This window comes from Bufo bufo, chromosome 1 (genome assembly GCF_905171765.1).
Source record: "Bufo bufo chromosome 1, aBufBuf1.1, whole genome shotgun sequence".
Taxonomy (NCBI): domain Eukaryota; kingdom Metazoa; phylum Chordata; class Amphibia; order Anura; family Bufonidae; genus Bufo; species Bufo bufo.
The window spans coordinates 54257914-54272686 of NC_053389.1; the positions used below are offsets into that span (position 1 = coordinate 54257914).

The 14773-nt window shown below is 49.6% G+C and overlaps 1 protein-coding gene across 6 annotated transcripts in view; it reads right to left on the bottom strand.

Annotated features, from left to right (window-relative positions):
• U2AF2 (U2 small nuclear RNA auxiliary factor 2) overlaps positions 1–14555 on the bottom strand; it is a 54567-nt gene extending 40012 nt beyond the window's left edge. For 3 of the 6 annotated variants that reach the window (XM_040424124.1, XM_040424101.1, XM_040424118.1), the window contains exons 1-2: positions 9373–9480; positions 910–1045 (exon numbers count right to left, since the gene is read on the bottom strand). In XM_040424124.1, the coding sequence (XP_040280058.1) occupies positions 910–1045; positions 9373–9430 (194 nt within the window). In that variant the 5' untranslated portion in view covers positions 9431–9480. Of the gene's footprint in view, positions 1–909; positions 1046–9372; positions 9481–14382 lie in introns of those variants that run through there. The other 3 variants (XM_040424132.1, XM_040424110.1, XM_040424139.1) reach the window with 2 other exon arrangements.
• Between the last annotated feature and the right edge of the window lie 218 nt (positions 14556–14773).

The window sequence follows — 14773 nt, forward strand, 5'->3', positions numbered from 1 at the left end:
CACCAGGTAGGCCACGTCTGTATCTGCCGTCTCGGGGCACTCACAAACACCGGATGGCCAGGTTGCAGGGATGCCACTTTCAGGACGGGGTGTATGTCCCTGGATTGTGCAGTCACGAGCGGAGCTGTGCAGACTTTCAGCCTCACTTCTTGACTTCCGGTCACGCCCTTTAACTTTTAATACAGGAGGCAGGTGTTGACAGCATAATCGCATAGCCGCCACCCTGCCTCTGATAGGGAGCTGCGATCACCTGAGGGGTTAACTGCCGCTTATCTGCTGCCAGTACCCGCCTCCTGTATTAAAGGTTAATCATTGGCGGCGCAGTGCACCTCCCCCAGTATTAAAATCATTGGTGGCAGTGGCAGCTTCTGATCGGTGCCCCAGCAGTGTAAGGCTCCATTCACACGTCAGTGTGCGTTTTGCAGATCCACAAAACACGGACATCAGCGATGTGCATTCTGCAATTGCGGACAAGAATAGGACATGTTCTATTTTTTTGGGGAACGGAATTGCGGATCCGCAATTCCGGATCAGTGCTGCCCCAAAATGCTGAACGAAATTGCGGACGTGTGAATGGACCGAAATCCTGGGGCTCCGATCAGTTACCATGGCAGCCAGGACTCTACAGAAGCCCTCGCTGCCATAGTCAGCTCCCTGCTCCTGTGTGCACTATGCACAGGGCAGCAGGGAGAGTGTGAGGCCCTATTCACCCTAATAGAGATCAATTAGGGTGAATAGGACAAGGGATCAAAAGATCCCAGGTTCTAGCCCCTAAGGGGGAAATAGTTATTAAATAAACTGGAGAAAAAAAAAAAAACTTTAACCTCAAGTCTGAATAAGCATGAGCTTGTGTTCCATCTTGGAGACATGGCCTGATTCTTTAGTACACAAGTTAAAAAAAATAATCACCTGCGCCTCCTGCGGTCCCTGGATCCACTGCGCTGTTCTCTTGCTCTTCTCTCTCTGCTACGACTTCGCCGCTTTCGCTCACGACTTCTCGAACGACTATGACTACGTTTCCGGTGGCGGTTCTCCTTGTCCCGCTCTAAGTAGTTCAGGGAAAAAAAAAATAAAAAAAAAAAATAGGTTATTGCAGGAAACAATTTAAATTTTACAAATAAGCAACCTGGAAACCTCACAAATCTATGTTAATGAAAGCGGATGCAGAGGATAGACGATAAGTGCTTACTACAAAGGCCGTCCACAACCTTCCCCCTCCGTACATCTGACCTGCTACCCAGATACATCCCGCACACGTAGTCTCCGATCCGCGCAAGATCTCCTCTTGTCCGTTCCTCACACAATCTGCAAGCTTTCTTCCATGCACTACCCCCGCACATCAGACTCTCCCCCAACATGCAAACCTTCAAAACTAACCTGAAAACCCAACTCTTCAGGAACCTGCAATGAGCATGCTGCCAGCAGCACTCAGCCAGACGAGCAGCTTTTACTCTTAGTGTTCTTTCCTTATGGATTGTAAGCTCTTGTGGGCAGGGTCCTCTCCCCCTCTGTACCAGTCTGTTACTAGTTTCAAGCTCATTGTACGTGTCTTTTCTTATAATGTATGTGAAGCCCCTCTTCGATTTACAGTGCATTGGAATTAATGTCGCTCTAAAATTAAAATTATGAAGTGAATGGGTCCGCATCAGTGATGCGGAATGCCCACGGAACGGCGCCCGTGTATTGCAGATGCGCAAATGCCGTCCGCAATACAGCAACGGGCAGCACACGTGTGCAGGAGACCTTAGTAAAACACTCACTAACATAGCAAGTCATTCTATCACATTACGGCCAGTGCTGATGGAAAACACATCTATCGGCGCTCGTTTGCTCCGGCCTGATTACACAGGCCAATGCAAAGTGAATGTGGGAGGAATCTGCTCATCGGCGGCAGCAAATCTCGGATTACTCCGGGAGATGACAGCCGATATCAGGATGAAAGAGGTCGGGTTAAGAGATGTCAATCAGCCGACAAATGACTCGTGCATGGGCTCAATTATCGGGAACGTGCCTTGCTCCCAAAAATCATGCGATGTAATAATTTCCTGTTCAGTCTGGGAAACACTTCATGTGATGGTCATGTTTTCTGGAGTGAATACCGCTTCTCTGACTAAACTCACAGCATCATAAAGACTTAGAATGCTATGAGTTCCTGTCTGACGGCAGGTCTACTGTACTGTAGTCACAGCATAATCCCAGTACAGCGGAGCCGCGGCCAGGCAGGAACTCACAGCATTACAAGTGATTCTGTTGCTGCTGGTTCGGTCCAGGAAATACAGCGTGTATCGGACTGAACAAAGAAATGTGAAAGTAGCCTTAGGCTGGGTTCACATGAGCGGATGCCATGCGTGGCACTCTTTCACGGAGCGGATGCCATGCACGGCATCCGCTCATGTGAACCCAGCCTTATTGATGCACAATCCAAGTGGATTCATGATTACGCTTCAAATTAACCCCTTAACCTACCGTTGCTGTATGTGGAATGAGGCGCTGCTAGGGCCTAGCAGTGTTTATTACTAATTACCTACATTTTATACTGTAATATCTGTTTCCCGCATTGGACTGCACGATGTCCTCACTACCTATTACTTTGATGCCTAGAGAGCCGGTTACTTGAATGCTGTGCCAGATGTCTTTTTTTATCCCGAGTGTCTCAGGGTATAACCACTGCCCTCGACATATCACCAACAGTTGAGTTTTGATGGAGCCGCTTAAAAGGGGTTTACAGATTTATTTATTTTTTACTATCCTGTGGGTAGGTCGAACACCTGGAACCCCCACCGATCAGTCCTTTCAGTTTTTCCTAGGCCAGTAACGACACGTTCATCGGTCACGTGGCCTTGGCGCAGCTCAGTCGCATTCAAGTGAACGGGGCCGAGTGCGATACCAAGCACGGCCACTATACAATGGACGGTGCTGTGCTTGTGAGAAGGCAGCGGCACTACTGCGAGCGCTGGTGCCTTCTCAAACAGCTGATCGCAGGGGTCCCGAGTGTCAGATGCTCCACAAATCACATTTTTTTGTTATGTCTCTCAGATTATGGCCTATGTCTCCTAGATCCCCGCATCCAGTACCAGACGGCGGTGCTGTAAATAAAGTTACATTCTAGATGCACGAAGGAACGTTGCCGGAGGTCCTTCCTCCCAGCAGCGGTTAGGATTTATAGCCACCACTGTTCCCAGAAACCCAGTAGTGAATTTTTAAAGTAAATTGTGTTATGTTTTTCTTGTATTTTACTCTTTAATTTCTAATTACTCTTATTTTGCTCCTGTTGTGCCAAAATGTCCCCACTGAGGGACAATAAAGGGATTTTCTTCCTCTACATCTTACCCCTCCATAGGCACCACTTTTTTGGTGTCAAAAAGTTTAATTTTTTTGCACAAGCGCTGTTTTTATTTTATTTATTTTTTAAGCGTGGCTTACTGTCAGTCTTCGTAAAACCCCAACTTGCCTCCTAAAAGCAGCGTTATAAAATCCAAGGTGTACTTCCACAGCAGCTTCATACAAATATTAGCCCCATTAACATTTACTGGGGCCAACACTGTGCAATAAGAAGCACGCAACTTGCAGTGTTTCCAAGGCTGATTTTATTCCATTCTGCAGAGAAAAACCTGTGCAGAAATTCTCTGCTGCATGTGAATAGGGATTTTCACGTGTTGTACAGTACCAGCAAATCTCAACTACACATTGCATAAAAAAAACAGCATAAAGTAACCTTTGGTGCAGATTTAAAACTTGGAGATCCGCAACAGAGCGACGCGGTGCAAGTTTTAAATCTGCACCAAAGGTTACTTTACGTTGTGTTTAAAAAATATATTTTTTTTTCAATGCAGAGAGCGTCAGAGCCGTGGAGCCAAGGCTGTGACTGCATAAATGGCCAAGAATCTAGTAATACATTTCCAGTAGTAAAACGGTGACATTGGGCTTTTTCATACCCCCTTGTAAGTATTCAGCTACTTAGATGGAACTTAAACCACACTTGGGGTCCATTTACACGCCCGCAAAACGGGTCCGCATCCATTCTAATTTTGCAGAACAGGAGCGGACCCATTCATTTTCAATGGGGCCGGAATGTGCTGTCCGCATCCACATTTGCGGACACTTCCGTATCGCAAAAAAAATAAAATTACAAATGAAAATAGAACAGAACATGTCCTATTTTTGTCTGCAATTGCGGACAAGAAAAGGCATTTTCTATGAGTGCCGGCGTTGTGCGGTCCGCAAAATGCGGAACACACATTGCCGGTGTCCATGTTTTGTGGATCCGCAAAACGCATACGGACGTGTAAAAGGACCCTTACGGGGATACAAGTTCTGAAATTTCTTAAATCCCCATAAGTAAATCTGCACTGTGCATATAATAACTGGGAAACACTGTTCTGCCATAAATTTGTCCTGAGAAAGCTAGAAATTCTCTAAATGTATTTTCTGGAAATGCTGAGAATCCTACACAAGTCTGAACGGGGATAAAAGAAGCGGCGCTGCTATATTCCATGTCTGCCTTAAAGGAGTTCTCTGGCAATTAAGATTTTTTTTTTTTTACTTGTTACAGATTATGATCCTGAGTACAGCTTATAAGAAATCTCTGTAGGAATGGGGTTCATGAGGAGACATGAAGTACAGAGAGGACAGACTGATAATGTGGGGCTGTGGTAATGGAGACTGCATACAAGTACTGCTGCACTGCAGCTCCTCTCTGTACTTCATGTCTCCTTATGAACCCCATTCCTACAGAGATTCAGCTGAAAATCTTATCGACTGTACTTAGGATCATAATCTGTGACAAGTAGGAGAGGAGGATGAGGCAGCTCTTTACCTCAGTGCTGTGAAGTCACTTGTCCTGCTGTGTGATTAGGACAGGTTTGTGTGTACTAATAGGACGGCAGCCATTTTATTTCTCCCGATGGCTCATTTTGTCTATGGAGCAATTATAACTAATGAAAGGTATTTAGGAATATATTTATAATAAAGCAATATTTAAGTATTTTTTTAATTCCCAGAGAACGCCTTTAAAGGTCCATTCACACAACCGTAAGTGTTTTGGGGTCCACAAACCGGGGATCCGAAAAAGACAGATACTGGCTGTGTGTGTTCTGCATTTTGTGGAGCGCACGCGGCTGGCCCTAGGATAGAAATGCCTATTCTTGTCCAGAACCGTGGACGATGAGACATCCTTTTTTTGCTGGGCCTCTGTACTAAACTACAGATGCAGACAGCACCTTTTGCGGCGCCGTGAAATGAAAATTGCTAAACAGATGCGGATCCAGAAATAAGGTTGTGTGAATGGACCCTTAAAGGTAGGGGTGCACCGAAATTCCGGCAGCCGAAAATGTACCTAATCCATTTCGGCCGATATTGTTACATATCGGCCGAAAATATGGGGTGTGGGATTTGTCACCCACCAAGTAGCTCACCATCTGCGGGCGGGCGCCGGGCGGTTTACTTTAAGTCACTGCATCTTTATTTTACCTTACAATCGTGACGCTCCAGTAACAACTCTGCAGGCAGAGCGGAGGGCGGCGTAACGTCACTTACTCACGTGACGCGCCTGCTCCGCCTCCTTCATTCATAAAGTGGGCGGAGCAGGTGCGTCACGTGAGTAAGTGACATTACGCCGCCCTCCGCTCTGCCTGCAGAGTTGTTACTGGAGCGTCACGATTGTAAGGTAAAATAAAGATGCAGTGAGTGATTAGTCTGCTGTGAGCAGCAGGGCCGGGGCTGTTATGGGTAGGGGGATCGGTCTATGGCACTGCTATGGGGAGGGGGGGGGGGAATCTGTGCACTGTTATGCCCATAACAGTGCACATATCACCCCCCCCTCCATAACAGAGCCACCCACAGATCCCCCCCCCTCCATAACAGAGCCACCCACAGATCCCCCCCCCCTCCATAACAGAGCCACCCACAGATCCCCCCTCCTCCATAACAGAGCCACCCACAGATCCCCCCCCCTCCATAACAGAGCCACCCACAGATCCCCCCCCTCCATAACAGAGCCACCCACAGATCCCCCCCCCTCCATAACAGAGCCACCCACAGATCCCCCCCCCTCCATAACAGAGCCACCCACAGATCCCCCCCCCCCTCCATAACAGAGCCACCCACAGATCCCCCCCCCCTCCATAACAGAGCCACCCACAGATCCCCCCCCCCTCCATAACAGAGCCACCCACAGATCCCCCCCCCCTCCATAACAGAGCCACCCACAGATCCCCCCCCCTCCATAACAGAGCCACCCACAGATCCCCCCCCCTCCATAACAGAGCCACCCACAGATCCCCCCCCCCTCCATAACAGAGCCACCCACAGATCCCCCCCCCTCCATAACAGAGCCACCCACAGATCCCCCCCCCCCCCTCCATAACAGAGCCACCCACAGATCCCCCCCCCCTCCATAACAGAGCCACCCACAGATCCCCCCCCCTCCATAACAGAGCCACCCACAGATCCCCCCCCTCCATAACAGAGCCACCCACAGATCCCCCCCCTCCATAACAGAGCCACCCACAGATCCCCCTCTCCATAACAGCGCCACCCACAGATCCCCCTCTCCATAACAGCGCGACCCACAGATCCCCCTCTCCATAACAGCGCCACCCACAGATCCCCCTCTCCATAACAGAGCCACCCACAGATCCCCCTCTCCATAACAGCGCCACCCACAGATCCCCCCCTCCATAACAGCGCCACCCACAGATCCCCCCCTCCATAACAGCGCCACCCACAGATCCCCCCCCTCCATAACAGCGCCACCCACAGATCCCCCCCCTCCATAACAGCGCCACCCACAGATCCCCCTCTCAATATATATGATTTATTAAATTCATGAAAAAGAATTAATAAAATCATTAAAAAAAAAAAAAAGTATTTGGGCAAAAAGGCGGTTTCGGTCAAGGGCATCCTGAATTTTCGGTTTCGGACCAGAATTTTCATTTCGGTGCACCCCTACTTAAAGGTTAATCAGGGAATAAGTAACATTTCACAGGTGCCCCCAAGCCGGTCTCCGCTATGGAGAGAATCAGTTACCTGAACAGAACGGAAAGCTCCAAAATGCATTCTGTTCCGTTCTCATACCTGAGAGCAGCACGCTGCGGTTTGCTTTCCGTCCTGGGATGTGGAGCAAGACGGATCTGTCATGATCCACAATGCAAGTCAATGGTGACGGATCCGTCTTGGCTATGTTAAAGATAATACAACCGGATCCGTTCATAACGGAGGCTGGCGGTTGTATTATCAGTAATGGAAGCGTTTTTTTTGCTGAACTCTGCAAGATCCAACAAAAACGCAAGTGTGAAAGTAGCCTTAAAGGGGACGTCTCACTTCAGTAAATGGCATTTATCATGTAGAGAAAGTTAATACACGGCACTCCGGCAGAGCTGAACCCGGACATACCCTTATTGTCACCCAGGAACCCCCCCTGAGGCTAGTATCTGAGCATCTCATGCTGCAATGTGCTCCCTTGCCCGCTGTGCTAGATCGTGCAAGTGCAATGGCTCTGGTTTACAATAACACTGCCGGGCAGAAGCTTCCGCCCGGCAGTGTGTTCAGTGACGTCACCGACTCAGATGGAGGGGTTTTAGCACTGCCCTAGCCATTTTACTGGCTAGGGCAGCGCTGAATCCCGCCCATCAGTGCCGGTGACATGCAGCCCAGGTATGTCACTGAACTCCTAAAAATGCCTTTGCCCTGCGCGATTTAGCGCAAGGCAAAAGAGCATCAGAGCATGAACTGCTCCAATGCTCAAGTTGGGGGGGGGGCTGCCTGGGTGAAAAATGGGGGTTTGTCCAGGTTCAGCTCTAAACCCGGACAACCCCTTTAAGTCTATGGGTGCGTAAAAAACACTAGGTATTCTGGAACATGACACGGACGACAAAAACGGACAGACCAAACACGGAATCTTCAGGGACACCGTCACAGATGTAACGCGGAGGGATTTCCCACGGACACGTGCATCAATCACATATCCAGCACTTAAAGGGTTTCTCCAGGATTTAAAATGGCTGCCAGTGTCCTGTCATGGAATGTGAGCAGGACTGGTTACAACCATTTGCAGAGCTGCTGGGGGGGGGGGGGCACCTGGCCTCGCTGGAACGCTCACCAGTCTGTAGTATGTGCAAGTGCCCAGACCAGCGATGGCTAACCTCCGGTGAAACCACGACTCCCAGCACGCACCATTCATTTCTATGGAGACAACAGCGCATCTTGGGAGTGGTAGTTCCACCACAGCTGGAGGTCCGCAATCACAGGCCTAGAGAGTAGTGAGGACCCTCGGACGGCTCTGCAAGGGGTCACAGCCAGTCCTGCCCACGTTCCAGGACGGGTTGCTAGCAATTCATTCATAACTTCTAGCGGGAATAATAAAGGAACGGCACAACATAGACACATAAGAATAGATGCTCCAGAACTGTTATTACATGGGGAACGCATGGAGCCATTAAAGCAGGCACGTCAGGAGCGGGGACGGGTCCTCTGGGCTTTTCCTATGGATGACCTATCCCCCCGATCCCACAGACATACAGCAGCGATCAGGAAGAGATGTGATCCTACTAGTGTTGAGCGAACTTGTGGTTTAAGTTCGGGTTATCGAAGAACCGCGTTATGGATTCCGCTACCACGGACCATAACGGCATTTAGAATCCGTAACGCGATTCTTCGATAACCTGAGCTTTAGACACAAGTCGGCTCAACACTAGATCCTACCCTCATCAGCACGTTTTAATGGACATACAAACCCCACGTAGACATTGAACCCCAGGCCCCGCACACAACCAGATCTTTCCTCGACACGACATCCGCTTTGATCACGGATTGACCCCCCCCCAGTCACTCATTCCTATGGGTCCTTGTGCCCCTGGTCACACTTACAGACAGAACAACCATTTCTATTGATGGGGGGGTGAGAAAAACCACACAATGCACATAGAGGTCATGCATGCACACTAAGGCTCCATTCACACACGGACCTACATTTCTGTGGAAGGGGGGGGGGGTCTACATCATCAATCCTACACCCCCCCCCCCCCCAATCCTACAGATACTAAACGCTTAAAGAAATGCCCTTTAAATAACTGAAGCCTGTGTGTAACCGTGGGCGCACTACAAGCCCCAGCAGAGACATGGCGCCATCCCGGGAGGCACTACGCCCGGCAGACGTCTAGGTCCGCGCCTGCACTAGGCCTCACAGGGGGGGGGGTGGGTAATGGCGCCAGAACAGGGCACTGAGAAGAAAAAGAGGCGCCGCCAATTTGCGCAACACGTGAGCCCGCCATCCCCGGGGCCGCCATCTGTTCCCCAGCCCATCGCCCCGTCACCGCCCCATACGGACAAAGACGCGACACTCCCGGGCCGCACTAGGCCTCGGCCGCCGCTCACCTTGCTTATTTTCGTTCAGCTCTCGCTCGAATCGCTCGAACTCGTCGAAGTCCGACATGACGACGGGCTTCACACGACCGCGGCCTTCTGAAAACGTCTGCTTTACTTTTCCTTTGTACAAGGGTTAATAAATTAATAAATGGGCATATACAGTGCTTCCAAACCAATGTGCCTCCAGCTGTTGCAAAACTACAACTCCCAGCATGCCTGCACAGCTTTTGTGCATGCTGGGGAGTTGTAGTTTTGCAACAGCTGGAGGCACATTGGTTGGGGATGCCCCAGCCTAAGTCCACACGTGTCTGAATAGCTCCAGATTTGCCGTCTGGGATTTTCACATGTTGTACAGTACCAGCAAATCTCAACTACACATTGCATAAAAAACCAGCACACGGCGACCTTTGGTGCAGATTTAAAACTTAGAGATCCGCAACAGAGGGACGCGCTGCAAGTTTTCAATCTGCACCAAAGGTGTTACGTTGTTTAAAAAAAACATTTTTGCAATGCAGAGAGCGTCAGGGCCGTGGAGCCGCGGCTGTGACTGCATAAATGGCCAATGATCTAGTAATACATTTCCAGTAATAAAATGGCGACATTGGGCTTTTTCATACCACCATGTAAGTATTCAGCTACTTAGATGGAACTTAAACCACACTTGGGGTCCATTCACACGTCCGCATCCATTCCACAATTTTGCAGAACAGGTGCAGACCCATTCATTTTCAATGGGGACGGAATGTGCTGTCCGCATCCACATTTGCGAACAGTTCCGTATCGCAAAAAAATAAAAAGAACATGTTTTACTTTTGTCAGCAATTGCGGACAAGAAAAGGCATTTTCTACGAGAGTGCCGACGTTGTGCGGTCCGCAAAATGCGGAACACACATTGCCGGTGTCCATGTTTTTTTGGATCCGCAAAACACATACGGACGTGTGAATGGACCCTTATGGGAATACAAGTTCTCAAATTTCTTAAATCCCTGTAAGAAAATCTGCAATGTGCATATAATAACTGGGAAACACTGTTCTGCCATAAATTTGTCCTGAGAAAGCTAGAAATTCTCTAAATGTATTTTCTGGAAATGCTGAGAATCCTACACAAGTCTAAGGCTACGTCTACACGACGACATTTGATAGGGCACAACTACACTGCAACATTTTGTTGCACGGCAATTTTTATAATGGCAGTCTATGGTGTCGCACTGCAACATGCTGCGACGCAACAGTCTCAGAAAAATCCATCTCGAATGTTGCAGTGCGACACCATAGACTGCCATTATATAAATTGTCGCGTGACATCAGTGCGACAAATGTCGTCGTGTAGACGTAGCCTTAATGGGGATAAAAGAAGCGGCGCTGCTATATTCCATGTCTGCCTTAAAGGAGTTCTGAGAATTAAGAATTTATTTTTATTTTTTTACTTGTTACAGATTATGATCCAGAGTACAGCTTATAAAATAAATCTCTGTAGGAATGGGGTTCATGAGGAGACATGAAGTACAGAGAGGACAGACTGATAATGTGGGGCTGTGGTAATGGAGACTGCATACAAGTACTGCTGCACTGCAGCTCCTCTCTGTACTTCATGTCTCCTTATGAACCCCATTCCTACAGAGATTCAGCTGAAAATCTTATCGACTGTACTTAGGATCATAATCTGTGACAAGTAGGAGAGGAGGATGAGGCAGCTCTTTACCTCAGTGCTGTGAAGTCACTTGTCCTGCTGTGTGATTAGGACAGGTTTGTGTGTACTAATAGGACGGCAGCCATTTTATTTCTCCCGATGGCTCATTTTGTCTATGGAGCAATTATAACTAATGAAAGGTATTTGGGAATATATTTATAATAAAGCAATATTTAAGTATTTTTTTTTTAATTCCCAGAGAACCCCTTTAAAAAGGTCCATTCACACAACCGTAAGTGTTTTGTGGTCCACAAATCGGGGATCCGAAAAACACAGATACTGGCTGTGTGTGTGTTCTGCATTTTGTGGAGCGCACGCGGCTGGCCCTAGGATAGAAATGCCTATTCTTGTCCAGAACCGTGGACGATGAGACATCCTTTTCTTTGCTGGGCCTCTGTACTGAACTACGGATGCAGACAGCACCTTTTGCGGCCCTGTGAAATGAAAATCTCTAAATGGATGCGGACCCAGAAATAAGGTTGTGTGAATGGGCCCTTAAAGGGTAATCAGGGAATAAGTAACATTTCACAGGTGCCCCCAAGCCGGTCTCCGCTATGGAGAGAATCAGTTACCTGAACAGAACGGAAAGCTCCAAAATGCATTCTGTTCCATTCTCATACCTGAGAGCAGCACGCTGCGGTTTGCTTTCCATCCGGGGATGTGGAGCAAGACGGATTTGTCATGACCCTCAATGCAAGTCAATGGGGACGGATCCGTCTTAGGTATGTTAAAGATAATACAACCGGATCCGTTCATAACGGAGGCTGGCGGTTGTATTATCAGTAATGGAAGCGTTTTTTTTGCTGAACTCTGCAAGATCCAACAAAAACGCCGCAAGTGTGAAAGTAGCCTTAAAGGGGACGTCTCACTTCAGTAAGTGGCATTTATCATGTAGAGAAAGTTAATACACGGCACTTCCTAATGTATTGTGATTGTCCATATTGCCTCCTTTGCTGGTTCGATTCACTTTCCAATTACATTATACGCTGCTATGGTTACGACCACCCTGCAAACCAGCAACGGTGGCCGTGCTTGCACAAAAACGCTGATATTTCATGAACCATTCCATAAAAGTAATAGCACGCCAATCGGGAACAGTCCGCACGTTTCGGTATATTACTGTCTATGCAGCGTAAAAACTGGGGGAGGAGTTAGGGGGTAAATTTGGCAATAATAACATATATGTGAGATAACAGTAAGTGTCTTGTATGATAAATGCCATGTGCTGATGTGAAGGCAGCCGTACAAGTCCTCGTTGTGTGCCCCGACTTCTGGGTAGTATTAGCAATGGAAGGTGGCACCTCACTACTCCATGTCTCAGGGGTACAGATAACCGCACTGACTAGAAGGACCACATTGTGCTCAGGCGGCCATAGCTCAGACACAGGAGAGAGTCCATTACAGGAACCGCACTCTGAGCGTGACCCTCCACTCTGGACTTAGTGATTTATAATGCTGCGTGCTTGGCGTACAGAATTATAGCCGTCAGTACGATCCTGTAGAACAGGCATGCTCAACCTGCAGCCCTCCAGCTGTTGCAAAACTACAACTCCCAGCATGCCCAAACAGCCTACAGCTATCAGCAGGGCATTAAGGGAGTTGTAGCTTTATAACAGCTGGAGAGCCGCAGGTTGAGCATGGCGGCTGTAGAAGTAAGGTCAGAGGCACACAGCATTATAAATCCTGCAAGTCCAGAACGGTGGGTCACACTCACATACCGAGGGCAATTCCTGCAATGGACTCGCTCTTGTGAAATCGCCCTCAGGCCTCGTCCGCACTTCTGGGAATCACTGATGCGTGAACTTAGGGAGAGACACACTAAGGTCTGCGATGGAGACCAAACACGCATACTTAAAGGGATTGTCCGGGTTCAGAGCTGAACCCGGATATGCCCTTATTGTCACCCAGGAACCCCCCCTGAGGCTAGTATCAGAGCATCTCATGCTGCAATGCGCTCCCTCGCCCGCTGTGCTAGATCGTGCAATTGCAATGGCTCTTGGGAAGGGGGGGGGGGGGCACCTGGCCTCGCTGGAACGCTCACCAGTCTGTAGTATGTGCAAGTGCCCAGACCAGCGATGGCTAACCTCCGGTGAAACCACGACTCCCAGCACGCACCATCCATTTCTATGGAGTCTTGACAACAGCGCATCTTGGGAGTGGTAGTTCCACCACAGCTGGAGGTCCGCAATCACAGGCCTAGAGAGTAGTGAGGACCCTCGGACGGCTCTGCAAGGGGTCACAGCCAGTCCTGCCCACGTTCCAGGACGGGTTGCTAGCAATTCATTCATAACTTCTAGCGGGAATAATAAAGGAACGGCACAACATAGACACATAACAGATGCTCCAGAACTGTTATGACATGGGGAACGCATGGAGCCATTAAAGCAGGCACGTCAGGAGCGGGGACGGGTCCTCGGGGCTTTTCCTATGGATGACCTATCCCCCAGATCTGTGGGGGTCCGACACCCGGTCCCACAGACATACAGCAGCGATCAGGAAGAGATGTGATCCTACTAGTGTTGAGCGAACTCTTGTGGTTTCAAGTTAAGGTTATCGAAGAACCGCGTTATGGATTCCGCTACCACGAACCATAACGGCATTTAGAATCCGTAACGCGATTCTTCGATAACCTGAGCTTTAGACACAAGTTGGCTCAACACTAGATCCTACCCTCATCAGCACGTTTTAATCGTTGGATTTGACCCCCAGGCCCCGCACACAACCAGATCTTTCTTCGAGGCGTCATCCGCTTTTATCATGGATTGCCCCCCCCCCCCCCCCATTCCTATGGGTCCTTGTGCCCCTGGTCACACTTGCAGACGAGAGCAACCATTTCTATTGAGGAGAGGGGGGGGGGGAGAAAAACCACACACAATGCACATAGAGGTCATGCATGCATACTACGGCTCCATTCACACACGGACCTACGTTTTTGTGGGGGGGGGTCTACATCATTAGGGGGGTCTACACCCCCCCCCCCTAATCCTACATATAGAAATGCCCTTTAAATAACTGAAGCCTGTGTGTAACCGTGGGCGCACTACAAGCCCCAGCAGAGACATGGCGCCATCCCGGGAGGCACGCCGCCCGGCAGACGTCTAGGTCCGCGCCCGCACTAGGCCTCACAGGGGAAGGGGCGGGGGGTAATGGCGCCAGAACAAGGCACTGAGGAGGAGAAGAAGAGGCGCCGCCATTCGGCGCAGCACGTGAGCCCGCCACCCCCGGGGCCGCCATCTGTCCCCCAGCCCATCGCCCCGTCACCGCCCCATACGGACAAAGACGCGACACTCCCGGGCCGCACTAGGCCTCGGCCGCCGCTCGTCGCTCACCTTGCTTATTTTCGTTCAGCTGTCGCTCGAACTCGTCGAAGTCCGACATGACGACGGGCTTCACACGACCGCGGCCTCCTGAAAACGTCTTGCCGCTTGCACGATCCCGGAGAAGAAAACGAGGCAGCAGGCTCCACACTTACCCGACTACCTCGACTGTTTCCGGAAGAAAGGGCGGGACTTAAATGAAGCGTCGGCTATTTCCGGAATGAGATGTAGAGACTAAAGAGCCGCACGTCGGGAATTTCCGGAGAGCTGGGCGGGGCTTAAGCGGAGGATCGTCCATTCTCGGAACGAGAGTTGTAGACTGAGGCGCTGCTCTTCGGGGATTTCCGGAGACCTGGGCGGGGCTCGCTAATTACGCAGACGAACAAAAGGCGATAGAGACGGC